Source organism: Trichechus manatus, unplaced genomic scaffold (genome assembly GCF_000243295.1).
Source record: "Trichechus manatus latirostris isolate Lorelei unplaced genomic scaffold, TriManLat1.0 scaffold00075, whole genome shotgun sequence".
Lineage (NCBI taxonomy): Eukaryota > Metazoa > Chordata > Mammalia > Sirenia > Trichechidae > Trichechus > Trichechus manatus.
The window spans coordinates 5,372,770-5,388,079 of record NW_004444011.1 but is presented as its reverse complement, the minus strand read 5'-3'; the positions used below and the strand labels follow the sequence as shown (position 1 = coordinate 5,388,079).

At 35.3% G+C, this 15,310-nt stretch overlaps 1 protein-coding gene across 1 annotated transcript in view; it reads left to right on the top strand.

The window, feature by feature from the left end:
* The window catches only part of ARMC3 (armadillo repeat containing 3), a 138,477-nt gene that overhangs the window by 51,011 nt on the left and 72,156 nt on the right, over positions 1-15,310 (top strand). Inside the window, exon 8 of the mRNA XM_012556714.2 lies at positions 10,404-10,587. Within this exon, the coding sequence (XP_012412168.2) occupies positions 10,404-10,587 (184 nt within the window). The remainder of the gene's footprint in view (positions 1-10,403; positions 10,588-15,310) is intronic.

The following is a 15,310-nucleotide window of genomic DNA, read 5'->3' as shown; positions in this document are numbered from 1 at the left end:
CTGTGTGTATGTACCATAGTTTGTTTATCCATTTGTGTGTTGATGGGCACTTAGGTTGTTTCCATCTTTTTGCTATTGTGAATAATGCTGCAGTGAACATGGGTGTGTGTATGTCTATTTGTGTGATGGCTCTTATTTCTCTAGGCTATATTCCTACGAGTGGGATTGTTGGATTGTATGGTATTTCTATTTCTAGCTTTTTATGGAGGTATCATATCATTTTCCATAGTGGTTGTACCATTTTACATTCCCACCAGCAATGCATAAGAATTTCAATCTCCCCATAGCTTTTCCAACATTTGTTATTTTCTGTTATTTTGATTCATGCCAGTAATGTCCGGGCGAGATGGTATCTCATTGTAGTTTTGATTTACATTTCATTAATGGCGAATGATCACCAGCATTTCCTCATGTGTCTGTTAGTGGCCTGAATGTCTTGTTTGGTGAAGTGTTTGTTCATATCCTTTGCCCATTTTCTAATTGGATTCTTTTTCTCTTTTTTTTGTAGAGATGTTGGTTTTTCCTAAAGATTTTAGAGATTAGAACTTTGTCAGATATGTCAAAGCCAATTTTTTTTCCCCAGTCTGTAGGTTCTCTTTTTACACTTTTGGTGATGTCTTTTGATGAGCATACGTGTTTAATTTTTATTTTGTCTTCTTTGTTCCTTTTTTTTTAAAGTGTTTAATTTTTAGAAGATCCCAGTTATCTAGTTTATGTTCTGGTGTTCATGTATTGTTAGTTATGATTTGTATCCTGTTTATGCTATGTATTAGGGCCCCTAGGGTTGACCTAGTTTTTCTTCCATGATCTTTATAGCTTTTGGTTTTATATTTATGTCTTTGATAACATTTTGAGTTAGTTTTATGTATGGTGTGAGGTATGGGTCCTGTTCCATTTTTTTACAGACGGACATTCAGTTTTGCCAGCACCATTTGTTAAAAAGACTGTCTTTTCCCCATTTAATGTACTTTGGGCTTTTGTCAAAGATTAGGTGGCTGTAGGTAGATAGATTTACATCTGGGTTCTTGATTCTGTTCCATTGGTCAATGTGTCTGTCATAGTACCAGTGCCAGGTTGTTTTGACTACCATAGCTTTATATAGTAGTTTCTGAGGTCAGATAGTGCAAGGCCTCCTACTTTGTTCTTCTTCTTCAATAACGCTTTACTTATCTGGGGTCTCTTTGCTTTCCATATAAAGTTAATGATTAGTTTTTCCATCTCATTAAAGAATGTTGTTAGTATCTGGATCGGGATTGCATTGTATTTGTAGATTGCTCTGGGGAGAACTGATATTTTCACAATGTTGAGTCTACCTATCCATGAGCATAATATGTTTTCCCACTTATGTCGGTCTGTTTTGGTTTCTAGCAGTAGTGTTTTGTAGATTTCTTTGTATAGATCTTTTACATCCCGGGTTAGATTTATACCAAAGTATTTTATTTTTTTTTAGGGACTATTATAAATGGTATTGCTTTCCCAGTTCCCTTTTCGTAGTTCTCTTTCTTGGCGTATGGGAATGCAACTGACTTTTGTATGTTTGTCTTGTATCCTGCTACTCTGCTGAATCTATTAGTTTCAGTAGTTTTCTTGTGGAGTCCTTTGGGTTTTCTATGTATAGTATCATATCATCCGTGAATAGGAATAGTTTTACTTCTTCCTTATCAATTTGGATGCCCTTTATTTATTTTTCTTGCCTTGTTGCTCTAGCTAGGACTTCCAGCACAACGTTAAATAGGAGTGGAGATAAAGGGCATCCTTGTCTTGTTCCTGTTCTCAAGGGGAATGTTTTCAGCCTCTCTCCATTAAGAATGATGTTGGTTGTTGGTTTTGTTTAGATGCCCTTTATTATGTTGAGAAATTTCCCTTTTACTCCTATTTTGTTGAGAATTTTTATCAGGAATGGATGTTGGACTTTATTAAATGTTTTTTCAGCATTGAGTGAGATGATCATGTGATTCTTTTTGTTTGCTTTATTTATGTGGTAGATTATGTTGATTGATCTTCTCATGTTGAACTACCCTTGCATACCTGGTATGAATCCCACTTGGTTGTGGTGTATTACTGTTTGATATGATGCTGAATTCTATTGGCTAGAATTTTATTGAGAATTTTTGCATCTATATTCATGAGAGATATTGGTCTGTAATTTTCTTTTTGTGGTGTCTTTGCCTGGTTTGGGTATCAGGGTTATATTGACTTCATAGAATGAACTTGAAAGTATCCCTTCCTATTCTATGTTCTGAAATAGTTTGAATAATACTGATGTGAGTTGTTCTATGAATAGTAGAATTCTCCAGTGAAGCCATCGGGGCCAGGGCTTTTTTTTGTTGGGAGTTTTTTTTTTTTTAATTACCTTTTCAATCTCTTGTTATGGGTCTGTTAAGATTTTCTACCTCAGTTTGTGTTAGTTTAGGCAAGTAGTGTGTTTCTAGAAATTTGTCCATTTCCTCTATGTTTTCAAATTTGTTGGAGCACAATTTTTTATAATATTCTGTTATGATCCTTTTTATTTCCATTAGATCTATTGTAATGTCCCCCATTTCATTTCTTATTTGGGTTATTTGCTTCCTCTCCTGTTTTTCTTTTGTCAGTTTGGCCAGTGGTTTGTCAATTTTGTTGATCCTTTCAAAGAAACAACTTTTGGTTTTGTTGATTCTTTCTATTCTCTATTTCATTGATTTCTCCTCTGATCTTTATTATTTCCTTTCTTCTTGTGGCTATGGGCTTCTTTTACTGTTCTCTTTCTAATTGTTTGGGTTTTAGGGCTAATGTTTTGATTTTATCCCTTCTTTTTTGTCATGTGTGTCTATTGCTATAAATTGACCTCTGAGCACTGCATTTGCTGTGTTCCAGAGGTTTTGGTATGACAAGTTCTCATTCTTATTTGATACTAGAAATTTTTTTATTCCATCTTTGATTTCTTCTATCACCCAGTGGTTTTTAAGCCAGGTGTTATTCAGTTTCCATGTATTTGATGTTTTTTCTTTGCTCTTTCTGTTATTAATTTCTACTTTTATGGTGTTGTGATCAGAGAAGATGCTTTGTATTATCTCAGTGTTTTGGGTTTTATTGAGGGTTGCTTTGTGGCCTAAGATGTGGTCTATCTTGGAGAATGTTCCATGTGTGTTGGAAAAGAATGTATACATTGCTGCTTTTGGGTGAAGTGTTTTATATATGTCTATGAGGTCAAGTTGGTTGATTGTGTCCTTTAGATCTTCTGTATCTTTGCTTAGTTTCTTTCTAGATGTTCCATCCGTACCAAGAAGTCTTCTACTATTATTGTGGAACTGTCAGTTTCTCTTTTTAGTGCTGTTAGAGCTTGTTTTATGTATTTTAGAGCTCTGTCATTGAGTGCGTAGATGTTTATTATGGTTATGTCGTCATTGTGGATTGTCTCTTTAATCATTATATAATGTTATAGCCTGATTTTTTTTAAGGTGGTGCAAATTGGCCATGGGAGTTTGTGGGCTGCACAATTGGCAGGGAGCAAGGGAGATAGTGGTGCTGCGAGAGAGTGCCGTTGAATATCACTGAGGCCCAAGAGGGACAAGCACTAGGACTGGAAGGAACAGCAAGGGCAGCAGGGCAAAGGGAATACTTCAGACTGACAGGACACAGAGGGAAAAAGCCCACAATGGGACAACACAGGGAGTTCTTCAATTAGAGAACCAACAACATCAGACCACATTTTAGGCCACAAAGCAACCCTGCAATATTTCTTGTAAATTTGGTTTAGTTTTCACAAATCCCTAATTTCTGTTTACCTGGAAATGTCCTAATTTTCCCATTATATTTGAGAGTTTTGCCAGATATATTATTCTTGGTTGGCAGTTTTTTTTCTTTCAGGGTTTTATATATGTCATCCCATTGCCTTCTTGCCTACATAGTTGCTGCTGAGTAATCAGAGCTTAGTCTTATTGTTTCCCCTTTGTAAGTGACTTTTTGTTTTTCTGCTCTAAGGATTTTTTCTTTGTCTTTGGCTAGTGTGATTATGATATGTGTTGGTGACTTTCTTTTGGTGTCTATCCTATATGGGGTTCATTGAGCTTTTTGGATGGTCAGCTTTTCATCTTTTGTGATATTTGGGAAGTTTTCTGCCAGCAAATTTTCAACAATATTCTCTGTGTTTTCCATTTTCTCCCCCTATTCTGGAACTCTGAATACACGCAAATTTTTGCTTTTCATTATGTCCTGCATGATTCTTAGGTTTTCTTCTTTTTTTTTATTCTTTTCTTTGATTTTTCCTCAAAGTAGTATCTATGGATTTGTCTTCAATCTCACTTATTCTGTCTTACATTGTTTCAAATTTGCTCATAAAACCTATTCAGTTGTCCATTTCTGAAATTTTGTTGTGTAACTTCTGGATTTCTAGTTGCTGATTTTGTATGATTTCTAATTGTTTTTTCTTTTGATGTTTTCTTCTTGTATTATTTTCCTGAATTCTTTTATTGTTTTGTCTGTGTTTTCCTTGATTTTGGCTGGTTTTTTTTTTTTTTTTGGCTGTGTTTTCCATGATTTTGTCTGTTTTCCTTGCTTGTGTGTGTGTGTGTGTGTGTGTGTGTGTGTGTGTGTGTTGCTTGATCTCTTTTCTAATCTCTTGGAGAGCCGTAAATATTAGTCTTTTGAATTCCGTATCAGGTAGTTATACTGCCTTTTCTTTTACTGGAAGGTCACCTGATTCTTTATTTTGGTCAGTTACTGGAGCCATTTTGTCCTCCTTTTTTATATGTTTTGGTATTGTCTACTGTCTCTGAGACATTAAGGTATTATTTTCTTTATTTATTGATTGCATGTTTGTTTGTTTTGTCCTGCTTTGTTTTATTTTGATACATCAGGGCTGTCAGGCCAGGTGTGCTTTGCTGCTTGCTCATCTGTGGGCACAATAGCTCTCACCACCTTGCCTGGTTGGGCAGGGCAGCAGCAGGCAGAGCAAGCCCACTTCACTGTACACTGGTTTGGCAGGTGGGTGAGGGAAGACTGGGTGGGTGCTGTCTACCTCCTGCTGTTGGTCCAGCAGTGTGGGAGCGTTCAGAGCCTCTTTCTAGATAGGTGAGGGTGTTGTATGGAGAGTGGTATGGTCTTCCCACCATTTAGCAGCTGGTCAAGTGGTAGGAGAAGAAGGGCAGTACAAGCCCAGTACAGTGGAAGGCCTGATCACCAGCGATGCTCTAGCCGCTGCTGCTTGGTGAGGGCCAGTAGGAGGGAGGGTGGCATATAGGGTTAGGGGGGGAAGAAATAAAAGAAAAGAGAGAGAAAAGAGAAAAAAAAAGAGTATCCAGCGAGTGGGGGTGATGTGGACCTAGGGGCTGGAGGGAAGAAAAGAGGAGTTGGAGTATGAGGTTATGTGGAAAGTAGAAAGAAAAAAGAATAAAATAAATGGCAGTGCAGTGGGGGCTGGCCGTTGGGGCTGGGGTGGGGCAGTGGTGGGCCAGTGGCCAGTGGCACTCTGTCTGCAGCAGCAAGATGGGGTGTGGCGAATGGGGCTAGGTGGGAGGGAGAAAGAAAAGGAAGAAAGGGAGGAAAATGGCACAGTGGGAGCCAGCAGGTGGGGGTCTGGGGGACCCAGGGTGGCAGTGGGCCAGTGGCTGTCTAGCCAAAGTGGGGTAGCGTGGCCCGGCAGGAAGGGGTAAAGATGGGATACCGGGCTAGGTGGGAGGGAGAAAGAAAAATAGGAAAGGGGAAAAAAACGGTGCAGGGGGAACCGGCAGACGGGGGTAGGGCAGAGCCGGGGTGGTAGTGGGCCGGTGGCTCTCTGTCCAAGGCAGTATGGCGTCGCCTGGCAGGAAAGGGTGGAGGTGGCATATGGGCAGAAGGGTGAGGAGTGGGAAAACCTGTTTCTCTGGTTACCAGGTGCTGTCTCCTGTTGGGAGCTCTGTGAAGTTGCCTTCCCATACTCCCTGTCTGGGATTGTTGCTGACTATGCTCCAGGATGGCGACACTGTGTCGTGTTAGTTGGCAGGGGACCTCCACTCCACATCTCTCCTCATTCTCTATGTTCCTTCAGTTCTTCCATCTGGTGTTTGATCTAGTTCTTTATCCCTTCATTTGATGCTTAGGGTTCCAGGATTGACGTTTGTATCTGTTTCACTTAGTTGTTTGGGTCTTTGCTGTAGAGAGACAGCATGATACATCTCTCTAGGGTGCCATGTTGGCTCCACCTAACTAATTTTTTTTTCTTCATCTATGACATTTTCTGATCATAGATTAGTCAATTTCTCATTGTATTTCAATCCGTTGATATTTTTTGTTAGAAGCAAAAGGTTTTAAGAGCACTATAACTTTTTGTTGCATTGTACTTTTGTCATTATTAAATGTTATGGGTTTTCTTTTTCTCAAAAACAACCATGTGCCAGATTTTTAGCCTTTCACACTACCATTCTCCTCAATGAAATCATCTTGAGTTTTAGTTCCAGGTTATTATTTTTTTCTCTCACATTATGCATAAACGTATTTAGATGAATGGTTTCTTTACTCACCATTGTTTATTGTATCCTGTATGATCTTCCTTGGATTTATTTTTTCTGAAGTATATCCTGTTATTTCTTTTAGAGAGAGTCTGTGACTAAATAACTTGAGTGCTTGCATGTTCAAAAATAATCTTAATTTTGCTTTTCTACTTAAATGCTATTTTGGCCAGAAACACAGTTTTTTTTATTTTCCTTTGGAACTATGAAGAAATTGCTTTCTTGTATCTGTTGTTCCCAATAGGAATTCTGATGCCAATTTGATTCTAGTTCCTGTGTAAGTAAATTATTTCTTTCTCTATAGGAACTTTCAATATTAGCTTTATATCTTCGGTGTTTTGAAATTTCATCACGATGTATCAAGCTGTAGATCCTTTCTTTTTTTTTTTTTAATTATTCATCCTGCTTGGCACATGCTGGATCCTTTCAAACTGAGGACTTTTTTCAGTTGGGCAAGATTTTGAATGATTTCTTTTAATTTTTTTTTCATTTTCTCTAAATTGCTTTTATAAGGATGTTGGACCTTCCAAATATATTCTCCATATTTTTATACTGTTCTCTCATACTCTCCATTTGCCCTTTGGCTTGCATTCTTGAAGAATCCTTGGGAAATATCTTTCAGCTCACTATATTAAAGCTTTGTTCATTCTACTTTTCAGCTATCTATTGAAAATTTTATTTCTATGAATAATTTTAATTTCTGAGATCTCTAATTGATTGTTTCTTTGGAAGAAATAAGAGCCCCTTGAATCCCTCTAGGATATGTTACACTTATTTTAAAATTTTGTTCTCTTTATTAACTCTGTTGGGTTTACAGTAATATTTGCTTGTCTGTCTACTATCTTTGTGTTTGAAAATTCTCATTTGTCTATAGATATAAATTCACAGGGACTTAACTCCAGTTATTATTGTCATGGAACAGGATTATGTGTAGTGGAGAGTGCCAGTAACTTATCTTCTGGAAGTGGGACTCCCCACTCCTCCTGGCATCACTGGCTATCTGGGTCACTTTGTACCTTCCCAGCCAGGCGTTCACATTCTTTGATTTAGCTACTTGTTATCTTCTCTGCTGTCCACTGCAGAGGAATAGGGAGGAAGAAAGGGCCAAGCTGCTGTTTGCTCCCAGTGTGGTTCTCAAATAGTCATCCTGATGATTGCCTCACATCCCCCTCCCTCTCCTTTTGTCCATTGATTCTGATCTGGGAGTAACCTGTATAACTGCTCCTACTTCTACAACTGTTTCCTCATACACATGTTTATACACATGCTTAGGACTGTGTTTTCTCCATCAGGCTAAATCTCTCTGCTTTCTGCGTTTCAGGAATTCCTCCAAATTCATGATTTATTAATGAAACTCTTTCTCATTTTCAGGACTTTTACGAATCAGTTTGGAGGAAATTGACATATTAACATCGCGTATTCGTGCACACAGCCATGTTATATCTTTCCATTTGTTTAGGCCTTCTTTAATTTCTTCCAAAAATATGTTGTATCTTTCAGTGCACAGATTTTGCACACATTATGTTGATTTTATCTCTATGCAATTCATGTTTTGGAAATGTATTGTAAATTAAATTGTATTTTTTATTTTACTTTTCAATTGTTCATTGCTAATATACAGAAATACAATTGATTTTTACGTATTTAACTTTTATCCCGGGATCTTACTAGACCTACTTATTAGTTTTAGGAGCTTTTTGTAGACTCTTTAGGATTTTCTGGCTATTAAGTATGATTGTAGCTGTAGATTTTTCAAGTTGATGAAGTTCCCTTTTATTTTTAGTTTGCTGGGAGTTTTTATTATGTGTGGGTGCTGGATTTTTTAAATGTCTTTTCTAAATCAATTGAGATGGTTATTTAGTTTTTTCCCTTTATTCTATTAATATGGTCACTTAAATTGATTTTCAGATATTAAATCAATTTGCATTCCTGGAATAAGCTTCCACTTGTTCATTTTATATATTGTTGGATTCAATTTGCTGATATCTTATTAAAGATTTTTGTGTCTATGTTCATGAGGGATGTTAGTCTGTAGTTTTCTTTATATATATATATAATTGCTGGATTTTAGTATCAGTAAAACTGGCCTCTAAAAGGATTAATTTATTTTCTATTTTCTGAAAGAGTTTGTATAAGATTGATATGATTTTATCCTTAAATGTTTGATAGAATTTACCAGTAAAGCCACCTAGGCCTGGAATTTAACTAATGAGAAAGTTTATAGTTACAAATTCAATGTAAAAGATATAAGGATATTCAGATACTCTATTTTTTTCTTGTGTCAGTTTTCATTATTTGTGTCTTTCAAAGAATCTGGTTGTCCATTACATTTAAGTAGTCTAATTTATTGGCTTAATACTGTTCATAATATTCCATTTTCATGCTTGTAATGTATGTGAGAGCTTTAGTAGTGTCCTAATATCATTCTTGATATTAGTAATTTGTATTTACCCTTGCTCAGTTGAGATATTGGTCATTTTAAAAAATATTTCAAAGACTCAGTCTTTGTTTTCACTGATTTTCTCTATTGTTTGCTCCTGTCTCATTGATTTCTTCTTTTGCCTTTGTTTCTTTTCCTTCTATTTACTTTGCCTTTAATTTACTCTTTTTTCCCTAGCTTCCCAATAAGAAAGCTAAGGGCAATTTTAGACCTTTGCTTTTTTCTGGCATAGGCATTTTAAGTTATAAATTTCTCTCTAAGCACTACTTTAGCTGCATCCCACAAATTTTGATATGTTGTATTTTCATTACCATTCAGTTCTCATTTCTCTTGTGATTTCTTCTTTGACCCATGGGTTGTTTAGAAGTGAGTTAATTTCCAAATATTTAATTTTTCTAGATTCCTTATAGTAGCTGATTTCTAATTTAATTCTATTGTGATCAGAGAACATTCTCTGTAATATTTTAGTATTTTGAAATCTATTGAGACTTGTTTTATACTGTTGCTCTTGGTGAATGGAAAGGATGTGTATTCTGCCGTTTTAAAGTTTAATGTTCTATACATGTCAGATAGGTTAAAGTGGTTGATAGTGTCATTTAAATCTTCTATATCCCTACTGATGTTTTGTCTAGTTTTTTTTTTTTTTAATCCGTTACTGAAAGAGGGATGTTAAATCTTCCACTATTATTGTGTAGGATTTGTCTGTTTTTCCCTTTCGTTTAGTTAGTTTTTACCTCTTGAAATTTGAAGCTGTATTACCAAGCGCACATACATTTATAAATGTTACTATTTTCATGATGTCTTTACCCTTTTATTATTATAAAATTACATTTCCCTCTTTCAAGGATAGGATATCTTCTTTTTCTAGTCTCTGCCTTTTTTTTTTTTTTCCACCAGAGTCCCTGGGATGATCTCTACTTATGTGTGGTTTAGTGGTCACCCAGAGATTTCAGCATAGTTTATACTCAGATTTTGAGTCACATCCCTTCTGTGGTTCTCTCATTTCCAGGATTTCCCCCTTAAATTTCTAGCTGTTCAGGTAAGGCTACAGTTGTCTACAGCTTTGAGGGCAAGAAAGCCACAAATTCTCAATACTTCTTTCTTCCAGCTGCAGATTTTGAAGAATGTACTTGCCTTCAGCTTCAGTCTGTTTTTGGATGTATTCAGTGCCATCAAATAGTACTTTTTAAAGATATTTCCTCCAGATTTTAAAATCGCTATTGGTAGAAGTTGTATGAACAACTTTACTACCATTACTGGAAGTTTCTTCTATAGCATTATTTTTTTATCCATAAAACATTTTGGAGTAAGAAATGAGAAAAGATGGGGGATGTGGCTAAGAAGAGTGATATTACTTCGGTAAACAGAATTCCTGTTTTCTCAGGCCTCTGTCACAACAAAATTAATTACACTATGTTCTGATTGACCTAAGTACCTCATGCAGTAAAATTGGAAAGTTTTAAGTCATCGTTTCTAAAGTTGTTTGCTTTTATTATTAGGAATTGAATGACCTTCATATAGAAGTGCTTTCAGTGATAGCCAATTGCCTTGAAGATATGGATACTATGGTGCTGATTCAGCAGACAGGGGGTCTTAAAAAGCTCCTAACGTTTGCAGAAAACTCTACAATTCCTGATATCCAGAAGAATGCAGCAAAAGCAATTACTAAAGCAGCTTATGATCGTATGTCTTATTTTACTTAAACTAAGCATACATAATCCTTCTTGTAGTTTGATTTTGATTAATACTAACAAACAATAGAGTATTTCTTAGCTTTTAAATAACCACTCAATAATAGTGGTATAATTATTCCTTAAGACCAAAACTCACCTCAATGCCAATGAGTTAGAAATTGCTTTGTCAGGGATATAATAAGCTCAATAGGATTTAATTATAATGCAGTCTTTTTTTAACAATCATTGATAGACTAAGTCTTAAGCCTTTATTTCTCTTGAATTTGGAATTCTACAGAATGTGCATTATTTTTTTTATTTTGAAACCTTTGTTTAAATAAATCTGCATTTGGAATGTATCAATGCAGTAATTTTCAAGTTTCAGTTGGAGTCTAATAGTGTCATGTTGTATGAGAAGCAGTATGTTCATACTATATACATAAGATTTTCATTTCAGTGACAAGCTATGTTGATATAAATCTATAAAATATGAGAGATTATTTACATCACAAGCATCAAAAATGAAATTATAGTTTTAATTTATATATATTTGGAGTATTTTATTTAATAAAAAATGTGGTTTTATTTCCCGCTTCTGCATCACTCCTCTTACAAATGGTGACAGCTTTTGCTATTTTAAATGATGTATATTCTAAATACATATACTCACACCTATATATATGTCTATGTGTATATTATGGAAAACATTTTCTTTTTCAACCCATACTGGATTTCTTTAAGGCAAATTTTGAATGTGGGAAGCAGAATTTCATGGTACATAGTCAACATAGTGGGGCTTCATGAGTTACATTATAAATGTAAAATCTAAAGACAGACTATGAAATTACGATTTAAATATTCGCCAAAGTTGCCTTATGCAGAATTTTGTCAAATGGAACTTGGATGTTATCATAGCTAGTCATTTCTGTTTTCCATCTATCATAGGCCTTCACGGCTACTGAGACCTCAAGAGAGGTGTAATGGCAAGACATGGACAATGTCAAACCTAAGATTTTTACATATCTCAGCTTCTCTTTGGTCTAATGTGGCTCAGTCATTCTAAGTTTGTTCCAGCCCGTCTTGGGGTAGTGAGTTTCATTAGTTTAACTCATGGAGTAGTGAGTTTCATGTGACATAGTAGTGACAGAGCACTGGACAGAGTTCCTGGTGTTCTAGTTCTAGTACTAATTCCACTACTGGCAAGGTGGGATTAAGGCATGTGAGGGTGCTAAACCCTGATAATCTGTAGTGCACCCTCCTCTGCTTACTCACACATTCGAACAGGATATATGAGTTGTATATAAAAACATGTATATATATGTGTGTGTGTGTATGTGCGTGTGTTGGCTATCCATGATGTAACTTCTTTTTAAATGCAACTATATTATTAGCAATTGAACACAAAAGTGGCATATGCCATTTAGTGGAATGAGATGAGCTGGATTATGAAATTTTTAGTGGATGCAGGGTACTAAGATTTTTACTGTATAACACATTTTCTACAAAAAGAATATTCCACATATTCTATAACAAAGAAAATGAGTCAGTGACCTTAGTTATTTCAACAATCAATGTAAAATTCTGTTGATCTCCCACAAAGAAAAATGACTTTCACTAATTTTGCTTTAAATGGCTCATACTTCAATTTTGATGCTTATTTTGTAATAAATGCTATAATTATAAATGATCAAATGAAAAGATGTCATAAAAGAAAATTTAATGATCATAAAACAAATATTACAACAAAGTATATTTTATTTTTAGCTAGATCGTTCATCTCTAACATGTTATAATTAAAAACATTTCTTTCTATTCTTTGCGTCTACAAATTCTTCAGTGATTTCATCATCACGATTAAGCTGCTGAACAATATCTACTTCACTACATAATAAGGATAATGAATTTAGTCCTTCTTGAATCATGGTTGTATGCTGAGGGTTTTTCAGTCTCTAGGGGCAAAAATGAGTGTTCTGTTGTACAATTTGTGATCATTACAGTTAGGAATATGCATAAAGCAATTTCAACATCGGGAAATATGCATTGTATTTTATCTTCTATTATGGAATCATACATGCCTACATAAGTAAAATTTGTCTTTCTTAAATCTGTGAACTTAGTTCTCATGTAAGACTGAAATTGTTATAAAGGTTTGTATTTAAGTCATCGGGATAAGCCTGTGCTAATTTATTGGATGCCTTCATGCATTCTTCATCAGGTATATCCATATTGTTTAAGAAGGAAAATCTAGTTGAAAGAACTTCATACACTTTCTCCCTTCTTTTCATGCAAAAGTCAAGTGTGTCAATGATGGTGTAGTATTTGGTCACAAGAAATTGATCTCTGGCACTCAGTGATACTTCTGGAGCACTCTCGTCATTTACTTGTTTCTTTCTAATGTTTCTGCGACAGTGAACTGCTTGATAATCAGTATTTGGCAGTATTTGTTTTGTTGTATTTTCAAAATCTTGTCTTAAAGTATGTAAATACCCTGTTAATGACTAGTAGAGGTTTGTGCATGTCTTTAAATTTACTTCTGAATCTTGGAGAGCTTGAATCATCCGATGAAAATGCTGCAGTATATTATTCCACATACCCAACGTAAATACATACTCTGGTGTTTGCATTTTGTTAGCGATGTTTTCGGCCTCTTTTTTAGTATCTCCTTTTGTGTTTGGTCTTCAGCAATATTTTCTAAGGCACCTGGAATCTGAGCGTATGATTCCAGGATTGCACTCATTGCAACAGCACGCGCTTCCCAACATGTATTAGAAAGACATTGTAATACTCGATCATTGCCTAAATATGTTTTAAGAACTGCCCATCGGTGAGTAGAGGCAGCAAAAAATATGTAGAGTAACTGAACAGTAGAAAAAAAGTCAGCTGCTTCCAGATGACAATCTACTGCGCTATGTCCTACAAGATTTAGTGACTGTGCAGCACATGGTATGAAATGCCATATTCTTTACATTCTAAAATTGTTGCATACTTTTATAATACCCGGACATATTGGCAGCATTACCATAGGACTGACCTTTGCACTTAGAAAAATCAGTTTTGCAGACTTCAGATAAATAGTGAAGTACTTGATCTGCAGTTTCTTCACCCGTATGACTTTTTAAGCTAGTAAATACGGTAAATCGCTCAACAGGTTTTCCATCTGTTGGAAATATGTATCTTAAACAATACTTAGCTGATTTGTGTGAGAAACATCAAGAGTAGAATCTACAGACAAACCAAAATATCAAGTTATACTTATTTCACTAAAAATAGTTGATGCAACTTTATCACTAAGTTTATTAATTTTTCACATGTTGTTTTAGACGTATAAGATGGTTTGCCCTTTCCTGTGTTACCATATTTTGAGATGTGACCTGCTAAAAATGGATCAAACTGAGCAACAAGTTCAAGTAAACACAAAAAATTTCATTTTGTGGGGACCCAAACACTTCATTTTTTTCTTGAAAAGATAGTGCATTTTCAACAATTGTTATAATGACAGCAACAACATGTTGCAAAATGGCTTTCCAATACTGGCATTCTTCATTAATTTGTATTTCCAGTTCATGAGTTAAGCCAAAACCATGTCTTTGGTTTAAATATGACAAAATATAATCTCTGTCAATTGAACTGTTTTCATGTTTATCAATCATATTCGAGTTGCGCCAATAGTTAAATTCATCCATAACAAATCAGGAAGTAAATGATTTAGGTTTGAATAGTTTGCAAACCAAACAATCTACAGAGCCAACTGATAGAGAATACAATAGCCACTCCCTCTTATAATTTTCACCATTAGCTTTGCACCCTAGAAATGTATTCTGGCTACAGAACCTGTTTGTTTACCATCCAGAAATTTTTGACACAAATTTTCAAATTGTCCACTGTTATGCTGACAATCATTTAATTTAATTTAATTAATCAATAATTTACATCATTAACACACTGCCGTGGAGGGATTCCAACTCATAGTGACCCTGTAGGACAGAGTAGAACTGCCCCGTAGGGTTTCCAAGGAGCAGCTGGTGGATGCAAACTGTCGACCTTTTGGTTAGCCACTGAGCTCTTAACCACTGCGCCACCAGGGCTCCATTTACATCATTAGAAGAAAAGGTATTCCACAAAGCAGGATCTGTATTTCTGTTATTTATGAGTTCTACATATATGACAATTTCAGATTCTAAAATAGTTTCACTTTTGACATAATTATTTTTTTTACTATAGCAAGAAATGGACGCAGAATTTGGAACAAATTCTGTTATATTCATATTGCTATTAGTAATTTCAGCACTAGCGGTACTAGTACAAAAATTTGTACCCAAGTGTTCAATGGAAGAAGTCTCTTCTGATTCATTACGTTGTAAAAAGGAAGTTAATTTTGGAATTGTCTTTAGGGAGTCACAAATACTTTTCTTATTATCTTCTGTGAGCATTCATTTTTGCACTCCACTTAGTTGTTGCCAGTTCATTTTACTGGATATAAAATTATGTCACTTTTTAAATTTCATTTTAACATAGCAAATAAATTTGAAAAACTGAAAATAAATAAAATTTACAAAACAAGTAAAAGTAGGACTTCTGGCAAAATGGCACTCTAGGCAGAAGCAGCACACCGTCCCTCCACAGCAAAGATCTGAAAACTAAGCCAAACAGAGAAAACAGCAATCCTGAAACCCTAAAACATCAAATGAAGAGATAAAGAACTCAGCCAAGCACCAAATGGAGTGAGAAAACTG